The sequence below is a fragment of the Rhinatrema bivittatum genome, chromosome 3 (genome assembly GCF_901001135.1).
Source record: "Rhinatrema bivittatum chromosome 3, aRhiBiv1.1, whole genome shotgun sequence".
In the NCBI taxonomy this organism is placed as follows: Eukaryota; Metazoa; Chordata; class Amphibia; order Gymnophiona; family Rhinatrematidae; genus Rhinatrema; species Rhinatrema bivittatum.
Window position 1 is genome coordinate 524,721,547 of NC_042617.1, and position 12,676 is coordinate 524,734,222.

At 43.2% G+C, this 12,676-nt stretch overlaps 1 protein-coding gene across 1 annotated transcript in view; it reads right to left on the reverse strand.

Annotated features, from left to right (window-relative positions):
- Nucleotides 1-629: 629 nt before the first annotated feature.
- Nucleotides 630-12,676, reverse strand: part of HADHB (hydroxyacyl-CoA dehydrogenase trifunctional multienzyme complex subunit beta) — a 268,881-nt gene continuing 256,834 nt past the window's right edge. The window contains exons 16-17 of the mRNA XM_029596902.1: nt 11,937-12,101; nt 630-1,149 (exon numbers count right to left, since the gene is read on the reverse strand). Of these exons, the coding sequence (XP_029452762.1) occupies nt 1,114-1,149; nt 11,937-12,101 (201 nt within the window). The 3' untranslated portion in view covers nt 630-1,113. The remainder of the gene's footprint in view (nt 1,150-11,936; nt 12,102-12,676) is intronic.

Consider the following 12,676-nt stretch of genomic DNA (forward strand, 5'->3'; position numbering starts at 1 on the left):
TGGTAATTGACTGCAGACTACCAGGGAAACTTACTGATACCGAAAGGCAAAAACCCTGTAAAAATGCAGAGGGACCCGATGGGACTTGGGAAAAAGAGAAAAATTGTTTTCCACAGCAAAAAAAAAAAAAAAGCACAAGCTTCACAGCTTCAGCTTCGCGGAAAAAGAGAGAGTGGAGAGGAACCCTGTGTGGATAGTGGTATGCTCAGTGTGTCAGTCAAAGGTTCTAGAAACTTTGACAAAGGTTTTCCATGCCAGGCTCCATCTGATGTCACCCATGTGTGAAGACTACCATCCTGCTTGTCCTTAGAATATCTTGAATCATACTGGTTAAATTTGTCTTAGCTGTTTTTATTTATATAAGCTTTAATCAATACATAACATCGCTCTTCTTTTCCGATTTTCTTTTCTCAGCTTCAAAAAAGTGCATACTATGTAATTTTTTAAAAATATTGACAATACTTTCTACACCTTGTTATAAAGATTCCCAGAATTTTCTTTTTGTAGGAAGTAGGCTAAGGATAAAATAACAAAAATGATCAATAATCATGGCATGTCAACAACTGCCAATTTAAACGAATCATATAAATGAACAGAAGCTTCAACAAGAAAGAAAAGAACAAAAACAGTCAGCATGTTTTTATGTTTATTAAGGCACATAAATGGCGATAGCATGTTTAACCCATTTCATGCTTATGCCCTGCATTTCTCTAAGGAAAAAGTTTAATGGTTGGGAAACTGTGCTTGTGCAGGCAACTCACAAGTAGGATCACAGCTTACCCTACAAACCTAAGGCTCTAGATTCAGAAAATACTACAAAGTTACTTTAGAATTTGCCTCCCTCAAACTGCTATGATGCACAAGGTTTCTAAAACCCACATGCTTCTTAGAATATACTTAGGATTTGGTTAAATTACAAGTTCCCCAACACATCAATGAGCCACATCAACTGAATTATTCCAGTACAAACTTATTTTATTGTAAATCACTGGTAAAGCTACTAAATGGTATTTACAAGCTAGAAATTTTCCATTCTGAATATTTATTAGTGCATTGGAATGGAATGGCTTAGGGATCAGGACAGGTCTGTTCTTCCATCAGTTCTTTATCTTGTTATTGAGGGTAAAGCTCTATAATCATTCCATGACCCTGGAAAATAAAGGAAAAGGAGCATTTTTAAAAAGGATTTTCTCCCTTAATAAACACAGTCATCTGTGATGGGGGAATAAACTGGTCATGGACTTAAATGGGACTTCTCCCTTTGCCAGCAGGAGTCGCAGCCATCTTTCCCTCCCTCTTGGAGACTAAGTTTATTATCTCTAAAACACATCCAAACTCTACCACACAGGAGACTTGAATTCAGGTCTCCTATACTATAGGAGTCAAACCAGAGGTCTAGCCTGAAGCAAAGTTAATTTATTCATAAATAAAATGTTATCTCACACAGTGTACAAAAGGTAACAGAAAAAATAAAACACTAAAAATTTTCAAAAATGGTACCAACTGCTTTGCAAAGAAGACAATGATTTACACTCTCGCTCCTAAGCTAAACTAAGAGTTATTCTCATACAGGCCAATACAATAAGAAGCATGGGAGAATGGGCACTCCGTGTTGAGCACCCGCTCTCCCGAGTGCCCAGAGCCACCTCTCATGGGTGCGCGATCCTGTATTTAAATGAGGGGTCATGCTAAAAAGGAGGCGCTACGGACAATAGCGTGTCCCTAGCGCCTCCTTATTAGCAGAAACCCAGGAGAGGTGGTTGTCAGCGGGTTTAGGAAACCAATGCTCAATTTTACGAGCACTGGTTTTCTGAGCCTGCTGACAGCCATAGGTTAGGAAAACGGACACCGCTGAAACTGAGCATCTGTTTTCCTAACCTGACAATTTTAACAATTTTGTTTCTTCAGACTTCATATCGCTAAGATATTAAGTCGGAAGGTGTTCAGAAAAGCAGTATTTATTGGGCTTGGCTCCACATTTTTTTTTCTGTATCCCGGGTTTATAAGTAATAGCCTCATCAACATGCATTTGCATGTGATGAGCGCTATTAGTTTCGGGGGGGGGGGGGGGGGGGGTGTTTAGACACGCATTTTCTAAGCGCTAAACTCCCTACAGTATAAGGGGTAGTGAACACGTGTCAAAAACGCATGTCCAATCGTGTGTTAAACAGTGCCTTTGACCGAGCACACTTTACTATAACGGCCTGATAGTTTAAAATCAATCTAAGGAAATGCTTGAACAACAGCAGTATGCATCTCTTTTCCAGTCTACCATAAGCCACTGTCTCAGACAGGATTACGCATAATCCTGTCTATCACACTAAACAGGCTACTACTAATCATTTCTCTAGCACTACTAGACGTATGCAGCACTGTTTAAATACACGACAGTCCCTTTCTCAATAGAGCTTACAATCTATTCAAGACAAACAGGTCAAATAAAAGACTTAGGGAATTTCATTTATTATGGAAATGGTTAAGACCAACCAAGTGTAATCAGGAGAACCAAGGGTTAATATTTAAAAACAGTTCCAATAAGGAGGGGGGGGGGGGGGCGGTTGTTTAAGCTGCTTATGAATAAAGTTTGAAGGGGAGAATGATAGGCCAACTCAGGAGATCTATTTTAGGCATACAGAGCGGCAAGGCAGGAAGTACAGAATTTGGAGTTGGCCACAGAAAAGCATAGATAAGAGTAACATACCCAATAAGTGGAATTCACTATCTACAGACTGGAAGAGGAGCACATGGAAAAAGGGAAAATCAAACCAACAGAAGAGGAGAACATAGAATACAAGAGAAAATCTACAGAACGGAAGAGGAGCACATGGAATACAAAGGGAAACTGAACCAAAACAGAAGAGATCATAGAATACAAGAGAAAATCTACAGAACGGAAGAGGATCACATGGAATACAAAAGGAAAACTCAACCAAGACAGAAGAGGAGCACATGGAATACTACGGTAAAATGGACCAGACAAGCAGAAGCACAGACCCCTGTACAGGCAGCGGGGCATTTCAGTCATGGACGTCCGGAAAGAGACAGGAACGTCCATGAACGGAAGCCGCGACCTCGGATGTCCAAGGTCGCGGCGTCTGTTCATGGACCTTCCCGCCTGTATCCGGGCGTCCATGATCGGAGGCCGCGCTGCATTGTGTGCCCGGCTGGACGTCCAAGGTCACGGCTTGGACATCCGGCTGGGCGCTCAAGGCAGCGTCCGTTCATGGACCTTCGCGCCTGTATCCGGGCGTCCATGATCAGACGTCCAAGGTCACGGCTTGGACATCTGGCCAGGCGCTCAAGGCAGCAGGGTCTGTAGAAAAGAACCATCCACTTACCTGGTGAAATGACATTTGAAATGACAGGTACCAGCGCACCCTGGATACTGTATAGGCGTGCATACCGCTCTATACAGTAAAATGGACTGCGAACGCCTACTGCTTCATTGACGTGCTTTGGACGCCACTTGGATTTGCGTCTAATTTGAATACTGAATCGAGCGGCTTATGAACCAAGATGTGTGCGCGGCAAACGAGTGTGCGCCATGCACTGCCGCACTGTTTCTTACGCATCCTTACTGTATCGGCCTGAATGTGAGTGAAGGGAGATAAGGGAGGTAATGAGGTCCTACAGAATAAATATGCTTGCAAGTGAGGAGAAGCTTGAACTATATGCAGAAGTTGATAGGAAGACCAATATAGTGATTTGAAAAGAGGGATGGTTATAGGTGTAGCAACACTGGCAAAATAATTTTGGATATAATGTGGAAAGAGATGGTTCAGTAGGAGAACAATGAGGGGCAGATTTCACTAATCTAAGCAGGAGGCAATGATGGTTTCGATAAGAGTTTTGGAAGTGTGTTCAGAAAGGAAGAAATAGATTTTGGTGATGTTATAAAGAAAGCAAGTTTGCCTACCGTAAATGGTGTTTTCCATAGATAGCAGGATGAATTAGTATTAACATATGGGTGACATCATTCAGCAGAACCGAACAGACTCATCTCTCCTAGCTAGTAGAGCTTTACATAGAACATAGAAATGATGGCTGAAGATGACCAAATGGCCCATCCAGTCTGCCCAACAAACTTTCATACTTATTTTTCTCATACTTATCTTTCTCATACTTATCTGTTACTCTGACTGCTGAGATCAGGGCCCTTATTGGTAACTTTTTGGTTTTAATTTCCTTCTATCCCCGCCAATTGATGTAGAGAGCAGTGCTGGAGCTGCATCAATGTGAAGTATCAAGCCTAAATGTTTAGGAGTAGTAACCACCACAATAAGCAAGCTACTCCCACGCTTATTTGTTTGCCTAGCCTGTGCAATTTAGTCCTTGTTGGTTGCTGTCTGAATATAATTCCTCTTTTCTTCATTCCCCCTGCCACTGAAGCAGTGAGCTGCACTGTATATGTATTTAAAGTGAAGTAACAGGCTTGATTGGTTCAGGGTAGTAACCACCGTAACAAGCAAGCTACTCCCATACTTGTTTTTCCAGCCTGTGCAATTTAGTCCTTGTTGGTTGAATATGAATCCTCTTTTCTTCATTTCCCTCTGCCATTGAAGCAGAGATCTGCTTGGATATGTATTGAAAGTGAAGTATCAGGCTAATTTGGTTTGGGGGTAGTAACCGCCGTAATAAGCAAGCTACTCCCACGATTATTTGTGAATGGAAATCCTTTGTCCCTCATTTCCTCTTGCCATTGAAGCATAGAGCAACGTTGGAGTCGCATTAACCGTGTGTATTTTCATTGAATAAGGGTAGTAGCCGTCATTCCCGTAAGTCACCCCCATGCGTCTTGTCTTCATTTCATTCACATCCTCTAGACTTTATGGATCCACAGTGTTTATCCCATGCCCTTTTGAAATCCTTCACAGTTTTGGTCCTCACCACTTCCTCCAGAAGGGTGTTCCAGGCATCCACCACCTTCTCTGGGAAGAAATACTTCCTGACACTGGTTCTGAGTCTTCCTCCTTGGAGTTTTAAATCATGACCCCTGGTTCTGATGATTTTTTTTCCAACGGAAAATGTTTGTCGTTGACTTTGGCTCATTAAAACCTTTCAAGTACCTGAAAGATTATCATATCACCCCTGTTCCTCCTTTCCTCCAGGGTATACAGCTTTGACCATTGCTAGCTCATCCTATATCTATGGAAAACACATTTTATGATATGCAAACTGGCTTTTATCATCAATAAACAGGCTGAATTAGCCATAACAGGTGGGGAGTCCCATGCTGAGGGCTTCAGCTAAGCATCTACTAACAAGCAACTCTGACCCCCCCACTGTGGAGAGTTGACTATGTGGAAAAATGATTATGCAAGACTGCCTGTTCAAATCTACTGTCATTCCTGGAGAGATTGTCCAGACAGTAGTGGAATATAAACATATGCATTGATGACCACGCAGCAGCTTTGCAAACATCAAGTAGCACCACTTGAAGGTGAACAACCGAAGAGGCCATTGCTTGCACCTGATGACTTGTACTGAGGTCTGTGAGCATATAACAATAATGAATATAATCTACAATCCAATTTGATAAGGTACACTTCGCGACTGCTACAACCAGTCTATTAGGGTCAAATAAGACAAAACGTTTGGCGATATGGCTCAGTTTTCCTCTTTTCTCCTTCATGTGTATGACGTTTCAGAAAAAAGGTGGGCAACACAATCAATTAATATGAAAAGCCGAGACACCCTTCAGAAGAAACTTCAGATGAGTACAAAGTACTGCTATGTTATGAAGAAGTACACTTACTGAGACTAGTGGATCAGTGCCTGAAGTTTGCTGTGTCAAAAGGTGTTGAGGAAGGTGAAGCGGACTGCATAGAGACACAGACACAGAGGATGCATCAACCACAATGAATTGTGTCCTGATTGCACTGATGCTCCGAGCGTCAAGGGGGGTAATGCAGTGCATGATTGTGGTGCCGGTACAACGATGCATCCCAGTACTCTATTTTTCTTCATTGCCAAGGGATCAACTGAATGAATGTGCCTTTTCCTTGACGCAGATCAGCCCCCGCTACGCCACCCTGAGACCTCAGTCTCATATGCTTATAGGGAAATCTTCGAAGAGCTTAGACTCAAGCCTTTATTTGAGAAGGCAGACAATGTTGCACTGCGAGTGGAAGAGTGACTGCGGCTCTGAAAAGACTTATGTCTTTAACAATTTAGCAATGTAGTGGAGGAGAGGAAAGATGGTCAGTAGTGGAAAGGATGCAATGCTCAATAGCCTAGAGATTCTTAAGTGACTGATGGTGACTGGATGAGCAAGTGGAGAGGGAAGAAGTGGTTGAAGTGTGAAAGTTATCAGATAATGGTCATAGAAGGGAAAAACAGATTAAGTTTGAAAGAAAACAGTTGGAAGAAAGAACTAAGTCAAGGCAGAGGTCATACTGGTGAGTAGAAGCAGAAGAGCCTAGTTGGAGGTCAATTGAGGGTTTAAAACAAGAAGTTTTGAGGTAATTAGTGTGGAGGTTAGTCCCAAAGAATGAGAGATGGGGAAGGTGGCTCAAGGAAGAAGGAAAACCAGGAGTTAGTCAATGAGAAAGGAAGAGGGGGACTTATTAGAGGGTCAATAAACGATAGCTACCCAGAGAGATAGTATGGTGATTAGGAGGATAGAGTAGCCCTCAAAAGGATGAAAAGAAGAGGAACCGAGATGGAAGAAGTTGTTGACACAGACAAGAGAGGGACAGTAGCAGCTAGATGAATAGAAGAGGAACGGAGATGGAAGAAGTTGTTGAAACCGACAAGACAGGGACAGTAGCAGCTAGACACTGCCCCCCGCCCCCCCAATGACCAATTGAGAGAGGTGTATGGGAGAAAGGGTAAATCTCTATGACAGAGAACAGCAACTGAGGCAGAGGGCTTAGGGAGAACCCAAGTCTTAAGTCAAAGTGAGGAGACAGAGGATGAGAGATAAAGAGGCTATGAATGTGGGTTAGCTTATTACAAATACAGTGGGCATTCCATGAGGAGCATGAGAAAGGGAAAGAAGAGGGAAGCAAAACAGGATAAAGATACGATTGGAGGAGCAATGATTTGACACAGACAGGGTGAGAGTTGCCTTGCAAACACAGGATTGGGAATGATATACCCAGCTGAGAGGAGAAGGAACAGAAGAGAAGAAAAGGTGTGATGTGACAACAGCAACTATGACGACATGTTCTCAGGGAGAACAGAGGTGGCTGGATGAGAGGAAGCAGTGGCCATGATCCATATGTCAGTGGCAGAAGCACAATACTGTATATTGCTGTGTGGATCAATAAGGATGCTGGTCTAAGTCTATCTAGGGTATGTAGTACTGAATCACTGTATTGTAATGGGCAAGTATCCTGGTTTAAAAAGGAGTGTGGCATATTGCATTTTTAATGAGTAGAATCCTAGTTTAAGTCTGGGCATGATTTTGAGAATAAAAGGGGAATTTTTCATCCTTAGCCCTTCCCCTAAAAAGCAAGTTTGCTTACCGTAAACGGTGTTTTCTGTGGATAGCAGGATGAATTAGCCATGCTTTCTGGGTGTGGCCCCTGGTGGCCCGGTGCGGAATTTCTCTTAGAATGTTGAAAAACTTTGTCCTTGTCTCGCTCCTTTGCAGCTGCGCGGTTGCTTCCCGCTCGGTTGACTCCTCTCTCTCAGTTTGTAATATAGCAAAGGTACACAGGAGCATTTAGAGAAGTAACAGAGATAGGATTAATAGTAAAAAAAAAAACAAAAAACTGTCCAGGGAGGTGGGTGGGTAAGCATGGCTAATTCATCTTGCTATCCATGGAAAACGCCGTTTATGGCAAGCAAACTTGCTTTTTTCCCCGAAGATAAGCAGGCTGAAATAGCCATGCTTTCTGGGAATCCCTAGCCAGAATTTGAAGCATAGGATACTCTCTAAGCAAGAAATACATTTGTCACTTTTATTTCTTTCCCTTTTTTTTTTTTTTGTATCCTTGTGAAGGGTGGACAGTTTATGAATTTGTTGCGTGATGCAATATCTTCTTTCCCATGAGTGCATCAGATTTGGTCTGATCTTGCAGACAATAGTGGGCCCACTCTATTGCCAAAACTGCTTCTTTACAAAGAATTCGCGAACCTGACCCACCTTCTTTGTTTATGTAGAACATAGCTACACAATTGTCTGTGTAGACTATGACAGTTTTGTTGTGTAGGATACAGGAGAAAGTTTTGATTGCAAATCGTATTGCTCGGAGCTCCAGAAGATTGATCTGGAGTAACATTTTGCTGGGGGACCAAAGGCCTTGTCTTTTGAAGCCTAATACACGAGCTCCCCAACCCTTCGTGGAAGCATCCGTGGTCAGTACTATTTGATGAGTCTGGTTCCGAAAGGGGGTGCCTGACTGTAAGGTTCCAGGATTCAGCCACCATTCTAAGTTATATGACATTGGTTAAGTCAGTTTTATTTTCTTTGACATGGGATGGCAGTGCTGTTTCCATTGAGTTTTCAGACCCCACTGTAAATAAAGCATGTGAAGACGAGTATGGGGTACTACATACATGGCCGCTACCATGTGTCCCAATATTGTTAGGACCTATCAAACTGAGGGACATGGAAGAAATTGTAGTGTCAAGGCTAGATTTTGAAATGTGTAAATTCTTTCCTGTGGGAGGAAGGCCTTGCACAGGTGTGTGTTCAAAATTGCGCCTATGAACTGTAGCATTTGAGATGGGGTCAGGTGTGATTTCTTGTAATTGACAGTGAAGCCTAAAGTTTCGAGACAAGTAATTATTTGAATCTGATGCTTTGTAGTTGACTTGGGATTTTTGCTACTAACAGCCAATTGCCTAGGTATGGAAACAGTTTTGTGTCTTGTTTTCGGAGGTGGGCCACAGCTACTATTAGGCATTTGGTGAATACCCTGGGTGCCGAAGAGAAGCCAAATGGGAGGACCTTGTACTGAAAATGGTTTAAGTTTACCTGAAAACAAAGATAACGCCATGAAGCTGGGTGCATTGGGATGTGAGTATATGCTTTCTTCAGGTCCAGAGAACACATCCAATCGTTGGGTTGTAAAAAGGGTAAAACTGTTTTCAGAGAAGACATCTTGAATTTTTCTCTCTGAAGGTGTTTCTTTAGAGGCCTGAGATCCAGAATCAGACGTAAACCTCCACTCTTCTTGGGAATGAGGACGTATTGGGAGTAAAACCCACAATTTCTTTAGTGAGGCAGTAGTTTTTGAATCGCATGCTGATGTGGGAGTAACTATATCTCCTGAAGTAGAAGTTCCTCTAATTTCCAAGAAAGCCAGCTAAGCATGGTAAGTTTGGTTTTGAATGGAAGTTTAGCTGATACCCCTTTTTTACTATACTGAGAACCCAACGGTCTGATGTAAATTGGCCCCACTCCTGATAAAATGAAAGGAATCAACCACCCACAGGTAGATGTTGCTGTGACCCCGTCTGGCTCAAAAAGATTGCTGTGGTTTTAAAACAGTCTGTTGAGGCTGTTTTGTTGCTTTCTGAGATCGATTTCGTCCCCGACTTTGAGTTGTATTTGGTTGTGATCTAGGTTGGTATGGTACGGCGGGTAGTTACGTCTTGGAGGAGCCTGGTCAGTGGGCGCTGTTAGAGATGAGACTGCTATGCTCTGTTCTTTTAATTGCATTACTGTCTGAGTTTCTCCCCAAACAAGTTGTCTCCTCTACATGGGAGGTCCGCCAATTTGTCATGGTCCTCTTCCTTGACTTCATTTGCTCTGAGCAACGCTATTCTTTGAGCTGCTATAGTGGACGCTGAAATTTGTGATGAGGTATCAAACCTCTCATAAACCGTTCGAAGTAGACGATGAAGTTCTTCTTCCATGTCTAGTATACCCTGTTTTTTCTGGGTGTCTTGTGTATCTGAGTTTGATTCAGTTTTGATGTTTTGCAGACGTTCATATAAATACTGAGCAATATAAAATTGGTGTTGGATCTTTGCGTTACGCATTGCTCCTTGAAACACCTTTTTGCCAAAATCATCCATATATCTACTATCCTTAGTAGGAGGGTATTTGAATATAACCTAGATCTTGCTTTTTTTTCCATAGAAGATTCTACCAATATGGATGTATGTGGTAGATTAGAAGCTCCATAATGCTCAGATTTTTGCATTCTAAATTTTAGATCTGTCTTTTTTGAAGTTGTTGATCTGGAAAAAAGTGATTCCCATGCTTTATCCATTACGTCATCTAGTACTGAGTGGGAAGGTAAAGCGGTAGGTTCTGCTGGCATGTCGAAAATCTTTACCAGGCCTTGTATGTCTGCCCTTGGATCTAGAAGTTTTTTGATCTCCAGATGTAAAGTTTTACCCACCTTTTCTATGAACCTTGGGTACGAAAGGACCTCCAGGGCGATGAAGGTTCTGGTTGTTCTTCCGGAGGATCTGACTGAATGCTTATTGGAGATTCCGGTGAAGATGGGGAAGAGTAAATAGGTTCTCCTGTCAGCCTTTTAGATAGTGGGCTTGAAAATTCCTGTCCATTGTTGTCTATGGATGGGAGATCAGGCGGAGAAATTAGGGTCTCCGGTTCTGCTTCGGAAGGACTGGAGAGTGTGGAATTTGGGAAAACACTAGAGTATTGAAAAAAGTTTGAAGTATACCTGTGATTTGGTTAATTGATTGGGAGGCTGCTGCCTGCAAGCCTTTGGTTGAAGTTTCGGATGTCTTTCTCCTTTTTGCAGGAGAGGGTGCTTTTTGTTTGGTTTCCTCCATTCTCCTAGTGCATTTAAGGGAGGAGGAGGATGATGATGGGCACGTTGGAGGCGTTAGAATACCATCATCTGAAGTGTCACGGGTTTCCATATTTACTATAGTTAATGGGGTGGAAATGATCTGTCCAACATTACTTTGGTTCTGGTATTTTTGCTTGGTATGCATTGATTTAACTTTTTGCGTCGTCTGTGTCAAGTTTTTTGCTTTAAAATGAGTTGACGCATGTGTCGAGGTGGGGTGTTTCAACTACATATGAGTCTTTTTCAGCGCCGAAGTAGACACACTGTGCGTTGGTCGACGCATTTCGATACCTGGTTTATGCGTTGGCTTTGAATGATGGCTGTCCATCGATGCACCGGTAGGCTTTGACGCTTCACGGCCTGAATGGGAGTGAGTCCACTTGGTATGCAGTACCATTCCCGATTTAGAACCTTTGGGAGGTTTGAGAGAGGAAGCTCTCTTTTTTGGCACAGATTTTTTGGATTCTCTGCCCAGAGAAGAATGGGTTTGACTTGGGGCATAAGAACCTGACGTATCTTCTCCTGGATTTCTAAGTAGCGCGATTCTTGGCCGCTCGTTGCTGTTGAGCCCTCGGGGCATTCTGCCACATTCGCGGCATTCATGTTGACTGTGATCTGGGCCCAAACATATGTAGTACTGATCATGTCCATCGATGATGGACATTATTTTACCACATGGACAAAATTTGAAACCTGGCGCCTTTGGAGACATCTTTTTTGGCACTTAAAAGTGCCGTTGGGGACTCATGAAGGTGAGGTGAGAGAAAGAGTTGAGTTTGTGTGAAGATAAAGTAAGAACCGTGACCGAGGCAGGGAAAAAAAAAAAAAGAACAGAGAGAGAGAGAGAGAGAGGAGTCAATCGCACGGGAAGCAACCGTGCAGCCACACAGGAGAGACACAAAGACGTTTTTCAACATTCTAAGAGATGTTCCGCATCGGGCCGCACCCAGAAAGCATGGCTAATTCAGCCTGTTTATCTGCAGAAAAAGATATGGATTAAATCATGTTGCTTTGACAAAGAAATATACATCCTCAAGGAGTCCATAGCATCCTTTGTACTACATGGCAACTGTAAACCCTCTCTCATATCCCAGTACAAACCTTTTTTTTTGTTGTTTTTTTTACATATTGCAACTTAACTTAGAATTTAAAATTTACATCAAAATTAAAACATATATCAGTTATAGAAAAGAAATGTAATAAGGCATATATTACCTGTCCACCAGCTGCACAAGCTGCCACCAGGCCATACTGACCTCCCTCATTCTTTAACCTATGAGCAGCTGCCATCACCAGTCGACAACCAGTGGCTCCAAAGGGATGTCCCAAGGACAGAGAACCACCCCAGTTATTAAGTTTTTCCAAAGGGGGAACACCAACCTGTACCATAAGAGAACATGTCTAATGAATATACTTATTTAGCAACTACATCCCTACCCCACTACAGCGGCATCCTCAGTAAAATGAGAAAATGCATGAATCTCCCTCACTGGCTGCACTTTAAATCACTTGTTTTGTGCAAACCATCCATTTTTTTATGAATACAGTGATACACACAGGGGCGGATTGGTTTATCGGGGGATCAGGCATCCCCCGGTGAGCACGTCGCTCCGATCACATGGTTTTCCAGCTTCCTGCCCCAAAGAGAAACCTGCGGATCCACTGCAGAGCCCATCCTGACGTGGCTCGACAAGAGTCCTGCATGGCCGCAGCAGAGCCCATGGTGCCACAGCCCGACAAGAGGTCCTGCAAGGCCATGGCAGAGCCCACCCTGCCGCGGCCCGAGGAGAGATCCTGCATGGCCATGGCAGAACCTACCCTGCCACAGCCCGAGAGGCCTGCACAGCCACGGCAGAGCTCCTTCCGCCGAGGTCCAAAAAGAGGCCTGCACAGCTATGGCAGAGCTCATCATGCCACGGCCCAAGGAGAGGTCCTGCACGGCCGCAGCAGAGCCC